This window comes from Culex pipiens, chromosome 2 (assembly GCF_016801865.2).
Source record: "Culex pipiens pallens isolate TS chromosome 2, TS_CPP_V2, whole genome shotgun sequence".
Lineage (NCBI taxonomy): Eukaryota > Metazoa > Arthropoda > Insecta > Diptera > Culicidae > Culex > Culex pipiens.
Window position 1 is genome coordinate 173,059,588 of NC_068938.1, and position 20,424 is coordinate 173,080,011.

A 20,424-nucleotide genomic window follows, 5' to 3' on the forward strand; every position below is an offset into this window, starting at 1 on the left:
AGCCAGGGGGGAATGCTGAGTTGTCCGCGGGAACCGTACGCTGCCCAGCAGCCAGCACGGTTACGCTCGTACTTCGCTGAGGAGGGTGGGACGCTGCTGCTTTCTTCTTCCTCTTTTCCTGCTCCTCGAGGTAATTTTTTCGTGCACTGCATCCACGGTAGTTGCTGGTATGGTTACCTCCACAGTTGGCGCACTTGATGCGCGCCTTGGTTTGCTCTGCCTTGTCCCCCAGGTCCGCCTTGCACGGCAGTGCACACGCCTCAGAGAGGTGTGTTTCACCGCACTTCACACAGCGGGGCGGGAGGTTGCAGTTCCGCGAGCCGTGGCCGAATTTCTGGCAACGGTGGCATTGTGCTGCGTCCGACGGGTTCTTTGAGTAGAACCGCCAGTTTACCCAAAACCCGTCCAACGCCTAAGTTCGCCGCAGGTCTTGAATCTTGACGGTGCCGCGGTCGAAGTACAACAGGTACAGTGTGTGTGTACCTGTGACTGTGGTCTTCCGTGAGAGGACTTTTATGTCACGCGGTGTTATGCCAGCACCCGAGAGGTCCTTCTTGAGGTCGGAGATCGGGCGGTCTTGGTACCCCTGCAAGACGACCTTAACGGCTGTCTTTTGCACGGGGTCGAATGTGTAGAACTTGAAGTTTTTACTCTTCAATTTCTCCAGAACCAGGTCGAAGTTCTTTTCGTCAAAAGTGTAGACTTGCACTGACGACTTACCGATTTTAAGACAATATCCGAGGCCTTCCAGCAACTCGTCAATATCGTCCACCAACGTGTCCAAAACAAAAATTGGAGGTGGTCTACGTTCCTTTGGAGAATTGTTCTTTTTTGGTGTCGACACTTTTTTCCGTGCACGCCCGTCGTCGTCGTCGTCGTCGGTAGTGCTACCGTCGGTGTTGCTGTTGTTGTTTTCATCGTCGCTCAGCATCTGGAACTCGTTCCTGATGGGGATGTTGACGGATGTTGATGTGCCACTGGTGGTGGCACCGGAAGTACCGGAACGGGTTCGCACTGGTGATCTCGGAACGTATCCGGGATGTAGATACTTTTTGTCGATTCCATCTGCGCTCACGCTCCCCTGCGCGATGGCGGCCGACACGGCGTTGGTTTGTTTACCTTTTTGCACACGGCCGGTAGACGAACTTCGCGGGTTTTTCGAGGCCGCACACGAACTGCCACGGCCACGGCAGGCCTTCGGCATGCTGGAGAAGCAAACTCGCGGGTAATCACGGTAAACTACGGCGAAAAATTTCGAAAAAACGGTAGAGCACAGAGCACTTCACTGCTGCTTGCTCTCGTGCGTACACGGAGGTGGTTAAATTTCCAAAGAAAACAAATAAGCTTAAAAATGTGTTATATTTTTAAGAACTGCAAATAATTGGAAACTATAAAAACATACATTTTCTTGTACTGGTATATTTGAGCTAATTTTTAAACATTTGAATATTAATTAAAGTCTAGGTTAATAAAATTATGTCATGAATATTTTTTGAAATCCGCCATTTATGATCATTTTTATTTTTTCTCCCATCCCGAAAAACTAGGCAAAACTTGGATATTCTAAAGGGCAATTATGCACAATTTGATTCGATTTTTTTTTACTCAATGCTATATCTCTCATTCCATGCAAAATCATTGATCAATGTAATCAATGTAATGCAATGAAAGTTTCTTTTTTTTTGTATTTTTTACAATTTCAGTATTTTTTCCTATTTTATAAAGGTAAAAATAAATTACCGAACTCTAAACGGAATCATTGTTTTAAACATTTAGCATTTTCGATAAAATTAAGCTGTATTTTCAAATTTGATTTTCAACAGTTCTGTTGTTTTTGAAAGAATACTGCTACCTATTTATTTTTAAAAACTTAGTCAATTATAAATCTTTTGATTCAAAATAAAAAATTTTTCAGGTGTACCTGAAATTTTTTGTGAAACGCATGCCATCATAATCATTCAGTTTTTATTTGGAACTTTAGTGACATAAACCTTTTCTTTCTCATTAAATTATCGAACAGACCGTAAATTCAAAGTTAAGTTTGTGCATTGAAATGCTGTGGATCTTAAAATTATTTAAAACAAATTACAATTTTATTCAAGAGTTAGAAAATATTTTCAAATAGTGTGCATTGGATTTCCGACTTTTTTACAAAAACCCAAAAATTCCAGACTTTTTCCCGATTTTCAGTGTCTTTTTGCGTATTCCAGACATTTTCGGAGGTGTGAACATCCCTTCGAACATCCGGTTCCTTAAATGCATAAAATTTTCAAAGAAATCTGAAATTTGCCTGACACACATAGTTTTTGTCCGCTTTGGATTTGATTCCCATCTGCTCCAACCTTCCATCGGAAGGGTAAGTAAAACGTCGGTCCCGAATATTGTTAGGCCGTTAAGTCATTCCAGGTATGGGAGTCGTCCTCCTGCTATAAAGACAAACAACACACCAAACCAAGCATGCTCTTGTGAAACCGCTGGTGGTGGTTGGACTCGCAACCCTGGGGTGAAAGGTTCCTTGGAGTAGAAAGAAGTTTGGGTGCTCTTCCCATTCAAGCCTTTGGACTCCTAGGTTCGAGCAGAAACTTGCAATAGAGACCACGAATGACCTGGAAGTCGTTAATGTGGATTACTTTTTTATGTAAAGTTTTTCATCGCCATTTTGGTTATGTTTACGGCATACCTACCTACTTTGACTTTTTAATTTCATGCAAAATGTCCATATGTTATGAAGACCTCGATTTTTCATGTCAAAATTAATTCAAAAAAACTCTTAAAAAAAATGGTTACAAATGTCCAATGAATAGGTTGGAAATTTTTAGACATGTATGTGCATTTTTGCATTTTACGATGTTCATTTCTCATTTTTTCAACTGTGCATTCTCTTGTAAGTTGTAAGGTTCGTCTCCAATGCACGCGAAATATTTCACCCATCTCGATTATAACCTGTAATCGTTCCATCGCTCGACCCCCCGTCCAAGCTCAAACATCTGTCAAAAAAGTCCCAAAACAAATTTTCCAAAACACACGCCGGCTTGTAAATTTCAGTGCTCCGTCGATTTCGCGGTTTATTCCGGGCTAGAACCGGTCCACTTCCGTTCGTTTACTCGGGAAATGCTGTGAGCGCTCTGCGCGACGTTCTGGACAGTGAAATTCACGTGATCGGACCTCGAAGATGTTCTCCATCTGCAAGCAAACGCACGAAGCCACGGCGGTGGAGTTCTCCGTGACGTGCCACTTCTTCAACAGCAGCGAGAAATCGCTCGTCACCGGCGGCGCCAATGTCCTCAAGGTGTACCGGCTCATCCCGGACGTGGACCCCGCCAGCAAGGAGAAGTTTACGAGTAGGATGGTTGTTTGAGGGTTTTCGATTTTTGTTTACGTTTTCATTCTGTATCTTGTAGCGGCTCGTCCTCCCAACATGAAGCTGGAATGTTTGGCCGCGTACACGCTGTTCGGGAACATTATGTCCATGCAGTCGGTTTCGCTGGCCGGTTCTCAGCGCGATGCGCTGTTGATAAGCTTCCAGGATGCTAAGCTGTCGGTGGTTCAGTTCGATCCGGATAACTTTGAGTTGAAGACTCTGTCGTTGCATTACTTCGAGGAGGAGGATATCAAGGGAGGGTGGACGGGTCACTATCATACGCCAATTGTGCGGGTAGATCCGGACAATCGTTGCGCGGTCATGTTGGTTTACGGCAGGAAGTTGGTGGTGTTGCCCTTCCGGAAGGATAGCTCGTTGGACGAGATTGAGGTGCAGGACGTCAAGCCTATGAAGAAGGCACCGACGCAGATGATTGCTAAGACCCCCATTCTAGCCTCGTACGTAATCGAGCTGAAAGAGTCCGAAGAGCGCATCGACAACGTGGTCGATATCCAGTTTCTTCACGGATATTACGAACCAACTCTGCTGATTCTCTACGAACCGGTGAAGACCTTCCCGGGTAGAATTGCGGTTCGTTCGGACACCTGTATGATGGTGGCACTATCGTTGAACATTCAGCAGCGCGTACATCCGGTCATCTGGACGGTGAACAGTCTGCCGTTCGATTGTCTGCAGGCGATCGCCATCAGCAAGCCCATCGGAGGCTGTTTGATTCTTAGTGTGAACGCGTTGATCTACCTCAATCAGAGCGTGCCGCCGTACGGAGTTAGCTTGAACAGCACCGCCGACCATTGCACCAATTTCCCGCTGAGTAAGTGTTGAATTGCCGAACAACCTTAAAAATACGAGCTGATAACTTCCTTCTTCTACAGAACCCCAGGACGGCGTCCGCATCAGTCTGGACTCGGCGCAGGTGTGCTTCATCGAGCCGGAAAAGCTTGTGCTTTCGTTGCGCGGTGGTGAACTCTACGTCCTCACGCTGTGTGCCGACTCGATGCGCTCGGTTCGGTCGTTCCACTTTAGCAAGGCCGCTGCCAGTGTGCTGACCAGTTGCGTAAGTTTTGACCTTTTTAGGGTATTTCCACTCCTGGGGGCAAAGGCAAATTAAATGTTCGGCCCATCGGTCAAGCCCATCGTTACACTCACAAATCATTCCGATTACACTTAGCTATCAGGTAACAGTTATCAAAGCACGAAAAAACAAAAAAAAAGTCCAGAACATTGAAACCATAAAAAAATCATTCTTATGTTTCAAAACTTGGAATCCTACAATTATAAAATCTGAAATCAAATCTGAAATCTGAAAACCTGATAACTTTTTAAAAATTTTGATGTCTAAAAACTTCAATAACTGAAATTTAAGGAAATTTTTGTTTTTTAATTTGTATTTCTAAACCTTCTCCACTGCTCAATTCTTAATTTTATTCTTCTTTTCTTTTTAATTTTTAAATTAATTCTCAAACTCTCAACTTATTGAACTTTTGAATTCTTTAATTATAAAAATCTATGTTTTTTAATTATTAATTTCTTTATTTCTTTTATTCTTTAAATCTTATTTTTTCTGAGTCTTTAACTCTTTGAGACTTAAATTCTTTTTTTTTCTTTTTTTCTTTTTTTTTGATTCTTTTATTCTTTTGTTCTTTTATTCTTTTATTCTTTTATTCTTTTATTCTTTTATTCTTGTATTCTTATATTCTTTTATTCTTTTATTCTTTTATTCTTTTATTGTTTTATTGTTTTATTGTTTTATTGTTTTATTCTTTTATTCTTTTATTCTTTTATTCTTTTATTCTTTTATTCTTTTATTCTTTTATTCTTTTATTCTTTTATTCTTTTATTCTTTTATTCTTTTATTCTTTAATCCTTTTATTCTTTTATTCTTTTATTCTTTTATTCTTTTATTCTTTTATTCTTTTATTCTTTTATTCTTTTATTCTCTTATTCTTTTATTCTTTTATTCTTTTATTCTTTAATTCTTTAATTCTTTAATTCTTTTATTCTTTTATTCTTTTATTCTTTTATTCTTTTATTCTTTTATTGTTTTATTGTTTTATTCTTTTATTCTTTTATTCTTTTATTCTTTTATTCTTTTATTCTTTTATTCTTTTATTCTTTTATTCTTTTATTCTTTTATTCTTTTATTCTTTTATTCTTTTATTCTTTTATTCTTTTATTCTTTTATTCTTTTATTCTTTTATTCTTTTATTCTTTTATTCTTTTATTCTTTTATTCTTTTATTCTTTTATTCTTTTATTCTTTTATTCTTTTATTCTTTTATTCTTTTATTTTTTTATTCTTTTATTCTTTTATTCTTTTATTCTTTTATTCTTTTATTCTTTTATTCTTTTATTCTTTTATTCTTTTATTCTTTTATTCTTATATTCTTTTATTCTTTTATTCTTTTATTCTTTTATTCTTTTATTCTTTTATTCTTTTATTCTTTTATTCTTTTATTCTTTTATTCTTTTATTCTTTTATTCTTTTATTCTTTTATTCTTTTATTCTTTTATTCTTTTATTCTTTTATTCTTTTATTCTTTTATTCTCTTATTCTTTTATTCTTTTATTCTTTTATTTTTTTTATTCTTTTATTCTTTTATTCTTTTATTCTTTTATTCTTTTATTATTTTATTTTTTTATTATTTTATTCTTTTATTCTTTTATTGTTTTATTGTTTTATTGTTTTATTCTTTTATTCTTTTATTCTTTTATTCTTTTATTCTTTTATTCTTTTATTCTTTTATTCTTTTATTCTTTTTTTCTTTTATTCTTTTATTCTTTTATTCTTTTATTCTTTTATTCTTTTATTCTCTTATTCTTTTATTCTTTTATTCTTTTATTCTTTTATTCTTTTATTCTTTAATTCTTTAATTCTTTAATTCTTTAATTCTTTTATTCTTTTATTCTTTTATTCTTTTATTCTTTTATTCTTTTATTCTTTTATTCTTTTATTCTTTAATCCTTTTATTCTTTTATTCTTTTATTCTTTTATTCTTTTATTCTTTTATTCTTTTATTCTTTTATTCTCTTATTCTTTTATTCTTTTATTCTTTTATTCTTTTATTCTTTAATTCTTTAATTCTTTAATTCTTTAATTCTTTTATTCTTTTATTCTTTTATTCTTTTATTCTTTTATTGTTTTATTCTTTTATTGTTTTATTCTTTTATTCTTTTATTCTTTTATTTTTTTATTCTTTTATTCTTTTATTCTTTTATTCTTTTATTCTTTTATTCTTTTATTCTTTTATTCTTTTATTCTTTTATTCTTTTATTCTTTTATTCTTTTATTCTTTTATTCTTTTATTCTTTTATTCTTTTATTCTTTTATTCTTTTATTCTTTTATTCTTTTATTCTTTTATTCTTTTATTCTTTTATTCTTTTATTCTTTTATTCTTTTATTCTTTTATTCTTTTATTCTTTTATTCTTTTATTCTTTTATTCTTTTATTCTTTTATTCTTTTATTCTTTTATTCTTTTATTCTTTTATTCTTTTATTCTTTTATTCTTTTATTCTTTTATTTTTTTATTCTTTTATTCTTTTATTCTTTTATTCTTTTATTCTTTTATTCTTTTATTCTTTTATTCTTTTATTCTCTTATTCTTTTATTCTTTTATTCTTTTATTTTTTTTATTCTTTTATTCTTTTATTCTTTTATTCTTTTATTATTTTATTCTTTTATTCTTTTATTCTTTTATTGTTTTATTGTTTTATTGTTTTATTCTTTTATTCTTTTATTCTTTTATTCTTTTATTCTTTTATTCTTTTATTCTTTTATTCTTTTATTCTTTTATTCTTTTATTCTTTTATTCTTTTATTCTTTTATTCTTTTATTCTTTTATTCTTTTATTCTTTTATTCTTTTATTCTTTTATTTTTTTATTCTTTTATTCTTTTATTCTTTTATTCTTTTATTCTTTTATTCTTTTATTCTTTTATTCTTTTATTCTTTTATTCTTTTATTCTTTTATTCTTTTATTCTTTTATTCTTTTATTCTTTTATTCTTTTATTATTTTATTCTTTTATTCTTTTATTCTTTTATTCTTTTATTCTTTTATTCTTTTATTCTTTTATTCTTTAATCCTTTTATTCTTTTATTCTTTTATTCTTTTATTCTTTTATTCTTTTATTCTTTTATTCTTTTATTCTTTTATTCTCTTATTCTTTTATTCTTTAATTCTTTAATTCTTTTATTCTTTTATTCTTTAATTCTTTAATTCTTTTATTCTTTTATTCTTTTATTCTTTTATTCTTTTATTCTTTTATTCTTTTATTGTTTTATTCTTTTATTCTTTTATTCTTTTATTCTTTTATTCTTTTATTCTTTTATTCTTTTATTCTTTTATTCTTTTATTCTTTTATTCTTTTATTCTTTTATTCTTTTATTCTTTTATTCTTTTATTCTTTTATTCTTTTATTCTTTTATTCTTTTATTCTTTTATTCTTTTATTCTTTTATTTTTTTATTCTTTTATTATTTTATTCTTTTATTCTTTTATTGTTTTATTGTTTTATTGTTTTATTGTTTTATTGTTTTATTGTTTTATTCTTTTATTCTTTTATTCTTTTATTCTTTTATTCTTTTATTCTTTTATTCTTTTATTCTTTTATTCTTTTATTCTTTTATTCTTTTATTCTTTTATTCTTTTATTCTTTTATTCTTTTATTCTTTTATTCTCTTATTCTTTTATTCTTTTATTCTTTTATTTTTTTTATTCTTTTATTCTTTTATTCTTTTATTCTTTTATTATTTTATTCTTTTATTCTTTTATTCGTTTATTCTTTTATTCTTTTATTCTTTTATTCTTTTATTCTTTTATTCTTTTATTCTTTTATTCTTCTATTCTTTTATTCTTTTATTATTCAGTTCTTTTATTCTTATATCCTTTTATTCTTTTATTCTTTTATTCTTTTATTCTTTTATTATTTTATTCTTTTATTCTTTTATTCTTTTATTCTTTTATTCTTTTATTCTTTTATTGTTTTATTGTTTTATTCTTTTATTCTTTTATTCTTTTATTCTTTTATTCTTTTATTCTTTTATTCTTTTATTCTTTTATTCTTTTATTCTTTTATTCTTTTATTTTATTCTTTTATTCTTTTATTCTTTTATTCTTTTATTCTTTTATTCTTTTATTCTTTTATTCTTTTATTCTTTTATTCTTTTATTCTTTTATTCTTTTATTCTTTAATTCTTTTATTCTTTTATTCTTTTATTCTTTTATTCTTTTATTCTTTTATTCTTTTATTCTTTTATTCTTTTATTCTTTTATTCTTTTATTCTTTTATTCTTTTATTCTTTTATTCTTTTATTCTTTTATTCTTTTATTCTTTTATTCTTTTATTCTTTTATTCTTTTATTCTTTTATTCTTTTATTCTTTTATTCTTTTATTCTTTTATTCTTTTATTCTTTTATTCTTTTATTCTTTTATTCTTTTATTCTTTTATTCTTTTATTCTTTTATTCTTTTATTCTTTTATTCTTTTATTCTTTTATTCTTTTATTCTTTTATTCTTTTATTCTTTTATTCTTTAATTCTTTTATTCTTTTATTCTTTTATTCTTTTATTCTTTTATTCTTTTATTCTTTTATTCTTTTATTCTTTTATTCTCTTATTCTTTTATTCTTTTATTCTTTTATTCTTTTATTCTTTAATTCTTTAATTCTTTTATTCTTTTATTCTTTTATTCTTTTATTCTTTTATTCTTTTATTCTTTTATTCTTTTATTCTTTTATTCTTTTATTCTTTTATTCTTTTATTCTTTTATTCTTTTATTCTTTTATTCTTTTATTCTTTTATTCTTTTATTCTTTTATTCTTTTATTCTTTTATTCTTTTATTCTTTTATTCTTTTATTCTTTTATTCTTTAATCCTTTTATTCTTTTATTCTTTTATTCTTTTATTCTTTTATTCTTTTATTCTTTTATTCTTTTATTCTTTTATTCTTTTATTCTTTTATTCTTTTATTCTTTTATTCTTTTATTCTTTTATTCTCTTATTCTTTTATTCTTTTATTCTTTTATTCTTTTATTCTTTTATTCTTTAATTCTTTAATTCTTTAATTCTTTAATTCTTTTATTCTTTTATTCTTTTATTCTTTTATTCTTTTATTCTTTTATTGTTTTATTCTTTTATTCTTTTATTTTTTTATTCTTTTATTCTTTTATTCTTTTATTCTTTTATTCTTTTATTCTTTTATTCTTTTATTCTTTTATTCTTTTATTCTTTTATTCTTTTATTCTTTTATTCTTTTATTCTTTTATTCTTTTATTCTTTTATTCTTTTATTCTTTTATTCTTTTATTCTTTTATTCTTTTATTCTTTTATTCTTTTATTCTTTTATTCTTTTATTCTTTTATTCTTTTATTCTTTTATTCTTTTATTCTTTTATTCTTTTATTCTTTTATTCTTTTATTCTTTTATTCTTTTATTCTTTTATTCTTTTATTCTTTTATTCTTTTATTCTTTTATTCTTTTATTCTTTAATCCTTTTATTCTTTTATTCTTTTATTCTTTTATTCTTTTATTCTTTTATTCTTTTATTCTTTTATTCTTTTATTCTCTTATTCTTTTATTCTTTTATTCTTTTATTCTTTTATTCTTTTATTCTTTAATTCTTTTATTCTTTTATTCTTTTATTCTTTTATTCTTTTATTCTTTTATTCTTTTATTCTTTTATTCTTTTATTCTTTTATTCTTTTATTCTTCTATTCTTTTATTCTTTTATTCTTCAGTTCTTTTATTCTTATATTCTTTTATTCTTTTATTCTTTTATTCTTTTATTCTTTTATTCTTTTATTCTTTTATTCTTTTATTCTTTTATTCTTTTATTCTTTTATTCTTTTATTATTTTATTCTTTTCTTCTTTTATTATTTTATTATTTTATTCTTTAATTCTTTTATTATTTTATAATTTTTTTTCTTTTATTCTTTTATTATTTTATTCTTTTATTCTTTCATTCTTTTATTCTTTTATTCTTTTATTTTTTTATTTTTTTATTTTTTTATTTTTTTATTCTTTTATTCTTTTATTCTTTTATTTTTTTATTCTTTTATTCTTTTATTCTTTTATTCTTTTATTCTTTTATTCTTTTATTCTTTTATTCTTTTATTCTTTTATTCTTTTATTCTTTTATTCTTTTATTCTTTGATTCTTTTATTCTTTTATTCTTTTATTCTTTTATTCTTTAATCCTTTTATTCTTTTATTCTTTTATTCTTTTATTCTTTTATTCTTTTATTCTTTTATTCTTTTATTCTTTTATTCTTTTATTCTTTTATTCTTTTATTCTTTTATTCTTTTATTCTTTTATTCTTTTATTCTTTTATTCTTTTATTCTTTTATTCTTTTATTCTTTTATTCTTTTATTCTTTTATTCTTTTATTCTTTTATTCTTTTATTCTTTTATTCTTTTATTCTTTTATTCTTTTATTCTTTTATTCTTTTATTTTTTTATTCTTTTATCATTTGGGTATTTTATTTTTAGGTCTTTAATTTATTTATTTTTTATTAGTGTGTTACTTTGAGTTTTTTTTATTGCATTTATTAAAAAAAAATATTCTCTATTCTTTTTTTTGAATTTCCAAGTTCTTAAATTTCATAATTTGGCAAATTCTTATGTTCCTTCAAGATTTTTATTTCTTTATTTTCAAAATTCTTCAATTTGTGATTTCATAAACCCTATTAAAATGTTACATTTACGTTCTTAAATTATGAAATTCTAAAAATTTTCAAAATCATTAGCTTCATTTTTTTTTAATTTTTGAGATTGCTGGATTTTTAATTTTAATTTATTAAATTTTCGAGCTCTTGTAAAAAAATATTTTCAGTTGATTTATTTTAAATTCATTAATTTTAATACGTTAACCGATAATTTAAAAAAGTTAAGACAAAAATTATGGGTTATGTTCGGATTGTTGAAATAATTAAAACAAAAGAAGTCTTTCAAAAATCTCAAGGAGGTATTAGACTATGACAAAAAAAAACTAATAAACTCACTTTTTTCGTGTTTGACAGTTTGCCTGCCGCTCGTAAACTAATCAAAATGTATTCAGACCGACGGTTTTTAAAACAAATGCAGGAAAACTATCAAAAAGTGCTAGTTTGTTTGTTTTTTTTGTCATAGTCTTATTCCTCCCTGAGAGAACAAATTCTAAGTTGATATTTTTCAAAATGTATATTTTTAGAAATTTAGAAAAACAATTGATCAAAATGGAAATTGGCTCCCCCGGGTTTCTCTAATCGGAGTTTTTGTTAAAGGTAGCAAACTGAAACCGATATTCTTCAGACGTTGTCAAATTTGATTACCCCCAGGAGTGGAGATGCTCTAAGTTTTAAAAAATGTAACTTTGCACTAACCGCTTCCGTTACAGATTTGCGTCGTCGAAGAGGAATACCTGTTCCTAGGATCACGACTAGGAAATTCGCTCCTGCTTCGCTTCAAGGAGAAGGACGAAAGCATGGTCATCACGATCGACGACACCGAGGAGGTGGTGGAGAAGGAACCGAAGCGGATGCGGCTCGAGCAGGAGGAGCTTGAGGTGTACGGAACGGGCCAGAAGACGTCGGTCCAGCTTACGAGCTACATCTTTGAGGTTTGTGACAGTATTTTGAACATTGGCCCGATCGGGCACATGGCCGTGGGTGAGCGAACTGCCGAGGAGGAGCAGGACGAGAATAAGGACATTCAGTTCGTTCCGAACAAGCTGGATTTGGAGGTGGTGACGAGCAGCGGGCACGGGAAGAATGGGGCGCTGTGCGTGCTGCAGAACTCGATCAAGCCGCAGGTCATTACGAGTTTTGGACTTTCGGGATGTTTGGACGTTTGGACGGTGCTCGGGGACAAAGGGGATGATATGCACTCGTTTATGATTCTGTCCCAGGAAGCGGGCACCATGGTGCTGCAAACGGGGGATGAGATCAACGAGATCGATAATACGGGATTTGCGACGAACGTGCCGACGATCCACGTGGGGAACATTGGCGGGAATCGGTTCATCGTGCAGGTGACGACCAAGTCGATTAGGTTGCTGCAAGGAACGCGACTGTTGCAGAACATCCCGATCGACTTGGGTTGCCCGCTGGCAGCGGTGTCGATCGCCGACCCGTACGTCTGCGTGCGATCTTCCGAGGGTCGCGTAATCACGTTGGCTTTGCGTGAGGGTAAGGGAACGCCTCGGTTGGCGGTCAACAAGAACACGATCAGTACGACTCCGGCTGTGGTCGCGATCAGCGTGTACAAGGACGTTTCGGGGATGTTTACAACGAAGTACGAAGATTTCTACGACGCCTCGAAGGGTGGACCGTCGGCGTACTCCAGCGGGTTTGGGTACATGAAGCCGGAACCGCATATGAAGATCGAGGACGAGGAAGACCTGCTGTACGGCGAAACGGGACGATCGTTCAAGATGACCTCGATGGCGGACATGGCGATCGATACGCAAAAGAAAAATACCGACTTTTGGCGCAAGTTCATGCAGCCGGCCAAGCCGACCTACTGGTTGTTTGCCGTCCGGGACAACGGAAACCTGGAGATCTACTCGATGCCGGATTTGAAGCTTGTCTACTTGATCACCAACATCGGCAATGGCAGCAAAGTGCTGTCCGACTCGATGGAGTTCGTCCCACTGCAAGTTGGTCAATCCGTCGCGGACGGTGACGTCTCAACCGGGACCTTCTCCAGTCCGTTCGGATTCAACGCCAACTTGCTGCCCAAAGAGATCCTGATGGTCGCCCTAGGTCACTACGGATCGCGTCCGGTACTTTTCCTCCGCCTTGAAAATGACCTCCTAGTCTACCGAGTCTATCGCTACGCCAAAGGTCACCTCAAGCTTCGTTTCAAGCGACTCGCGAACGGCGTTACGGGCCCGATCTTCCGCGTCAACCGTCAAACCGCCCCAACCGATCAGGAAGGCGAAAAGCCCGACGAACAGTCCACCAAAATCCTGTACGAGAACATCTCGATGATCCGCTACTTCAACAACGTCCAGGGCTACAACGGCGTAGCCGTGTGCGGCGAGAAACCCTACTTCATCTTCCTGACGTCTCGCGGCGAACTCCGCACCCATCGCCTGTACGCCAAAACCATACTGAAGGGATTCGCCCCGTTCAACAACATGAACTGCCCGAACGGCTTCCTGTACTTTGACGAGCAGTACGAGCTCAAGATCGCCGTCTTCCCGGGCTACCTCTCGTACGACTCACTATGGCCGGTGCGCAAGATCCCACTGCGATCGTCACCCAAGCAGATCGAGTACCACAAGGAAAACAAGGTGTACTGCGTCGTGATGGACGCCGAGGAGGTCTGCAACAAGTACTACCGCTTCAACGGAGAGGATAAGGAACTCACCGAGGAGAACAAGGGCGAACGGTTTCTCTACCCGATGGGACACAACTTTTCTGTGGTGTTGGTTACGCCTTCGGCGTGGGAGATTATCCCGGAGACGTCGATTCAACTGGAGGAGTGGGAGCACGTGATCGCGCTTAAGAACGTCAGTTTGGCGTACGAAGGAGCGCGATCGGGGTTGAAAGAGTACATCGCGGTAGGGACGAACTTTAACTACAGCGAGGACATTACTTCGCGTGGGCGGTTGCTGCTTTATGACATTATTGAGGTCGTTCCGGAGCCCGGTAAGCCGTTGACGCGGTACAAGTTCAAGGAGGTGATCGTGAAGGAGCAAAAGGGACCGGTTTCTGCAATTTGTCACGTATCTGGGTTCTTGGTTGGTTCCGTTGGTCAAAAGGTTTACCTTTGGCAGCTGAAGGACGGAGATCTGGTTGGTGTGGCGTTCATCGACACCAACATCTTCGTGCATCAACTCGTCTCGATCAAGTCTTTGATCCTGGTAGCTGACGTGTACAAATCGATCAGCTTGCTGCGCTTCCAGGAATCGTTCCGCACCCTATCCCTGGTATCCCGAGACTACCAACCGTTGAACGTGTTCCAGATCGAGTACGCCGTAGACAACAACAACCTCGGCTTCCTCGTAACGGACGAGCAGTGCAACCTGATAACCTACATGTACCAACCCGAGTCCCGCGAGTCGATCGGCGGTCAACGTCTGCTTCGCAAATGCGACTACCACCTCGGCCAGCGGGTCAACTCGATGTTCCGCGTGCAGTGCGACTTCCACGAGAGTGACTCCCACCGACGCAACCAGAACTACGATCACAAGCACATTACCTTCTTCTCCACCCTGGACGGTGGCCTCGGATACGTCCTCCCACTCCCAGAAAAAACCTACCGCCGCCTGTTCATGTTGCAGAACGTCCTGATGACGCACAGTCCACATCTGTGCGGGCTCAACCCGAAGGCGTTCCGCACGATCAAGAGCGTCCGCAAGCTACCGATCAACCCAAGTCGGTGCGTCGTCGATGGAGATCTGATCTGGTCGTTCCTGAGTCTGCCGGCGAACGAGAAGCTCGAGGTCGCGAAGAAGATCGGCACGAGGATCGACGAAATAACGGCGGATTTGATGGAGATCGAGCAAGTGACGCACACATTCTAAGCTGGATGTGTTTTATTATACCGTGTATAATATAAGGACTACAATTATGTACAAGTATTACACTTCTTTCCCTTTCGGATGACAGCTCCTCCCTCAACTCTTGTGAATATCCATGTCGCTCATACAGGGTTGATCCTCCACTCCGGCATCCACAAACTCCTGGTACGGAATCAAATCTTCGTACGGCGGCACATCCTTCATACTGTCTCGAACCTGTTCCACCTCGCGGAACACTCGCAGCAGGTTCAACCCGGCTAGCTTCTGCAGATCTTCCCGAGTCCACGGCTCAAACGTCGTTCCATCGTTGTACGCACCGTTCGCCAGCATGTCGAACAGATCCGGATACTTGGAGACATCGTCCAACCCTTCGGGGGTGCTATCGACGCCATCAAAGTCTCCACCGATGCCGATGTGATCCGGACCGGTCACCGATTTGATGTAGTTGAGGTGACCTGCAAGATGTCAGTTTCAGAAAGTTGTACATTTAGATTCTCTCAGACTATACTTACGGACAACGTCGTCAATCGTCTTGCCTCCAATGAATCCGGTGTAGAAGTTGACCATGATAATCCCACGATTCTCGATCAACATCTTCAGTACGTCGTCCTGTACGTTACGATGATGCGCGTAAACCTTGTGCGACGACGAATGGCTGAAGATCACCGGCGCCTTCGTATGTTCCAGCACGTCTCCCATAACTCCATGGCTAACGTGCGATATGTCCACCAGCATCCCCAGCCGGTTCATCTCCCAAATCACGTTCTTGCCCCACTCCGTTACATTCCTCAACACAGCAGTCTCGTTGGCATCCACCGGCGAGGCGTCCGCCCAAGGAGTGTTGCACGAGTGCGTCAACGTCATGTACCGAACCCCCAACTCGTAGAAGATCCTCAACATCGCCAACCTGTTATCCATCGAATGACCGCCCTCAACCGCAATCAGCGATCCAATCCGCTTCTCCCCAAACGCCTCCATGATCCCCTCCGCCGAAGTGACGTACTTCATGTACTTTGGATACTTGGCCACCATCCGCTTGATCACGTCGATCTGCTCCAACGTCCGTTCAACGGCGTCCTTGTACTGCGTGTTGCAACCCACGTACGCCACCCAAAATTGAGCTCCAACCTTACCCTCCAACAATCGTGGAATATCTGTGTGACTGCTGGTTGACGGTCCCCACTTGGGATCCTTCTTCAAATCGCTGTCCAGGTTAAAGTTGTTGATGCGGTTGCGTTCGTTGCTGTACAGGTTCCACGGCAGGTCGTTGTGTCCGTCAATTAGTGGAACCTCGTCCAGGATCGTTCGGCCGAAGAACGGGCTCACCTCGTTGGCCTTGTTGGAGTCCTGGTCGTCGTCATCCGAGCCGGACGAGTTGATCGAAAGCGGGACGGCGATGGCGACGGCTACGATTGCGACCAGGACGATCGCGCCGCCGAAGAGGACCTTGCGGTTCGAGAGGGCTGTGTGGAGAGTGGGAGGTGAGTATTTTTGATTTATTATTCTTAAAACTTTGTAAAAATAACCTGAAAAAATATCTATTTTTCAGAAGAACAATCTTATGTTCCGATCACTTTTTTTTTATTTTCGTGAAAAAAAATCAATTTATCAAGTCGACATTATGCGATGGTTCAAAAATTTCCACTTTGGAAAAAGCTATAACCTACAACTTTGCCGAAGACACTTAATAGACCTTCTCAAGATACATATTTTCGAACGTTTTCATAGCACTTCTCTGAGGACAGCCCCCAACTTTGTATAGAGACTTGTATGAATGAACTGATGCAAAATTGTTTTCTTGTGCTTGTTAAGAAAACAATTTTGCATCAGTACTTTCTTCATACAAGTCTCTATCCAAAGTTGGGGGCTGTCCTCAGAGAAGTGCTATGAAAACGTTAGAAAATATGTATCTTGAGAAGGTCTATTAAGTGTCTTCGGCAAAGTTGTAGGTTATAATATGGACCAGGGTTGTTAAAATTTCTAAATATCAGCTCTCAGCAACTACAATTATCCAGCCTGAATATCCATGCCTCAAATCCAACTTCTCTTCTCTCCTTATTGAAACTCTCAGCGCCGAAAATAGCCGTAAACACGTTTTCGTGTTTACACACTCGCGATTGTCATTTTCATTTTCTCTCTCATTCCCGCTTCCTCGAACATCCTACCGCAACAGCGTTTAACCACAAAAGCCGCCACAAAACCAATTTCGCAAACGCAGTTTAACGGGACGTCATGCGTGGTCGGCTCCTAATCGCCATCTCGCGTTCTCTCATTGCAGTTTTCGGAGAGATTGAGAGACTCAGCGGTGGGAGCGCATAGTCGAAGAAAAGGGAAGGAGTGATAGAGAGAGAATGACATCGCTGGAAATCACGAGACACAAGAAGAGATATCACAAGCTATAGTGACGGCCGCTATACTCTCGGATGTTTTTGGTGCAGTGATAATCAATTGATAGCTGCTCTATCACTCATTTGCAACATTGATATGGACTATTTAGAAAAAAATACCCATTTTTTAAACATTTTTTTTTTCAATTGGGCCAAAGATATGATTGAGGCCCCTTTAAAATTCCATAAAATTGAGAAAATTTCACAAAAGTTACGCTTTTTAACATTGAAAATCTGATCTATAGTTTCAATAGATGATATCTTCATCGACTGAAAATTGAGCTTAAATGGGGTAGAACGAAGCGAAATTTTGAATGCATTTTCACTTTATTAGAGTTTTTTTTTTTGCAAAAATTGTCAAATTTTCATAAATTGTTTTTTTTTAATTCTCAAATTATCATTATTTTAGTTTTCTAATTAGCTAATTTTGTACACAATATCGCCCCAATATTATTAACCTATTTTTTCATTTTTCGCATTTTTTTCAAAAATAATTTATTTTAATGAAAAATGCGATATTTTAAACATACGGTACTTTGTGAAAACTTGAGCAAAAAAAAAAAAAAAATAATGGCTGGTACAAATTTTATTTAAAATTCTTGTTCCTCGGGGAAAAAACTTATTTTCAAAAATGTTTTATCATTACAGTTATGCTTCTACAAAAATTTTGGTACCATAATTTTTGAAAAATATTTGCAACGGCCTAATTTGGCAAAAACCTAAAATATAATTAGCAATGGCCTAATGAAGTGAAAATGCATGCAATTTCGCTTTGTTTGATTCCCATATTGCAAATTATACTTTTTTCATCAATTTCAAATTTTACTTCGTTTGATATATAAGTATTTTTGCAAAAATACGGTGTTTTTGAAATTTTGAGAATTTTCCAAAAGTATTTTTTTAAGGCGAAATCAAATCAAAATTTCGCTTCCTGTCCCGATCATTTTGTCCAACCCCTTTATGTTATGATATGTTTGGATTTTAGAATTACATTGAAAATGAGTTTGCGTCCGTTATCGCTGATAGGATTTATCGAAATAAAAATATCGACAGATGGATAATTGTAAATTATTGTCTAAGCATTTGAATTACAAGCATGGGCATTCCTATCTATTTATAAAAATTATAAACAAATAAAATTTTGTTGAGTAATTTAACCTTAAAATGATGTCAACGGTGCCCTTTTTATAAATAAATAATTACAGAGGTACTTTTTTCGATTCAGAAATCAATTTAACATTTTTGTCAACAAGTGAAAAATCGAAGGAGGTAAAGTTTGTAAAAATCGAGTTTCTCTGATAAAGGTTATTTAAAAAACGTTACTTAATCCACCTTTAGGTGGTTGGTGCCTTCCTCTCATTTATAGAGTGATTACAATCCCCTAAAGTGTCCACATGGTTTATGGATCTCCCCTAACGTGATCGCAGCACCTAACAGGTCCTAATAAAAATAAGTGACGAATAAAAAAAATAGACTTCCTACAGACATTTTGTCAAGATTATGCAGACACCGCCTTTCAGGAAAATGGCATCCCTCTACAAGGCTTTTTACGTGGCGATCAGGCGGGACCATTTGAGGTTATGTAAAATCAGACCATTTTTTAAACTGCTTGTTATTTTACATAGGTAAGTCAGATCTTGAAAGGTCTTCTCATATGCTTTCTAAAAATATATAACAAGTGAGGGTTTCATGAAAAAACCACTCTTTAAACCATAATTTTAATTTAATATGAAACAGTTTTTTTAACATAACTTATTAAATACATGATAAAACTGCATGAATTTAAATAGCAACTTAGGGGACGTTAAGACGGATTGAGTAAAACCCGGCCAAAATCGGTTGAGCCTGTGACAAGATATTCCAGTGACATTGATTTGGTACACATGTCTACATACAGCCAAACACACAGACATTTGCTCAGCTGGTGATTCTGAGTCGATATGTACAAATGAAGGTAGGTCTAGGAAGTCTAACTAAAAAGTTCGTTTTTCGAGTGATTTTATAGCCTTTCCGCAGTAAAGTGAGGAAGGCAAAACGGGTAAATATTTTTTTAGAGTATAACTTTTTTCTTGGAACAATCGTAATCATAACCTAAACTTGAAGAATTAAAATGTTTTAAACTAAATTGAATCAGGGATTTACATAAATTAATTGATGACTTTTCTATTTCTATTGATGAGATCATCTTTGAAGATATGCAGTGCGGAGATGATTTCATCGATATTCTCATGCAAATATTTTTATAGATTTGCTAAATCTTATTTTAAATATTTTTTTTTACAAAAAAATGCTTTTATTAATCTTATTTGCTTTCTGTACCAACATTCTAAGAATTCCACTCCGTAACAATGCCCGTTCTAAATATCCCAGTTCTCCGTTGCATGTTTCGAATAATCGTTGGGTTGGCTGGCTGCTCCTCTGGGCACGTTCGCCCTCCTGAGCTATTTGTTTTGTCTAAAATGACACGTTACTCCTCCATGCCAGCCCGACGTCTACAAGATTGATAACATTACGACGACGACAGGTGTCCAATCAGGTACTACATTAAGATCTCAATGGGGGAGGATTACACAGCTTGACCAGAAGCAATGTCAATTTTTCTGTCGTACAGTGTTATTTATACTCATCAGTCGACATGACTTGCTGCTTATTCATGTTGGATATTATGATTCCGCACATGTGACGATGTTCTTTTGTTCTAACGGTTCTACAGAAACATTTGCACCCTGCAATTTCAGCTGCATTTACGCACTCTGGAATGCACATTTGCTAGTTAAATTATGCACTTGTTAGTAAACTTTTCCATTTAACTAGTTGCGCACTTGACTTGAACTCATCACCCAACGACTAAATCAATGCAAATTTATACGTGCATCTACGTAAATGATGATCTCTCGACACACCTCCCCAACTTGATCGTTACCTCTTCTAAGGGGGATCATGCTGCTTAATTCCGGCACTTCCGCTCCGTAATGCCCAAACTAATCCCGGGTCGGCACCAACAGCACCCAGCGATGTAAGTTGTAACGACTTCAATTAACACGAGTTTACCACAATAGAGCCGGACAATGCACGCTGGACAATGGGTTGAGGACACGAAGTACCGACCGTCTCGTCTGAAGTCCGAGACGATACTGATGGATTGCTGTACT

At 34.6% G+C, this 20,424-nt stretch overlaps 2 protein-coding genes across 2 annotated transcripts; one reads left to right on the forward strand and one right to left on the reverse strand.

The window, feature by feature from the left end:
- The first annotated feature begins 3,000 nt into the window (after nucleotides 1-3,000).
- LOC120421855 (cleavage and polyadenylation specificity factor subunit 1) lies at nucleotides 3,001-14,945 on the forward strand. Its single transcript, XM_039585145.2, has 4 exons — nucleotides 3,001-3,341; nucleotides 3,402-4,193; nucleotides 4,255-4,436; nucleotides 11,754-14,945. Exons 1-4 carry the CDS (start codon nucleotides 3,173-3,175, stop codon nucleotides 14,886-14,888), a joined length of 4,278 nt encoding a protein of 1,425 aa, XP_039441079.1. The 5' UTR covers nucleotides 3,001-3,172; the 3' UTR covers nucleotides 14,889-14,945.
- LOC128092904 (dipeptidase 1-like) lies at nucleotides 14,883-20,417 on the reverse strand. Its single transcript, XM_052708025.1, has 3 exons — nucleotides 20,196-20,417; nucleotides 15,398-16,348; nucleotides 14,883-15,340 (listed from the first exon to the last, which is right to left on the reverse strand). Exons 1-3 carry the CDS (start codon nucleotides 20,212-20,214, stop codon nucleotides 14,982-14,984), a joined length of 1,329 nt encoding a protein of 442 aa, XP_052563985.1. The 5' UTR covers nucleotides 20,215-20,417; the 3' UTR covers nucleotides 14,883-14,981.
- Between the last annotated feature and the right edge of the window lie 7 nt (nucleotides 20,418-20,424).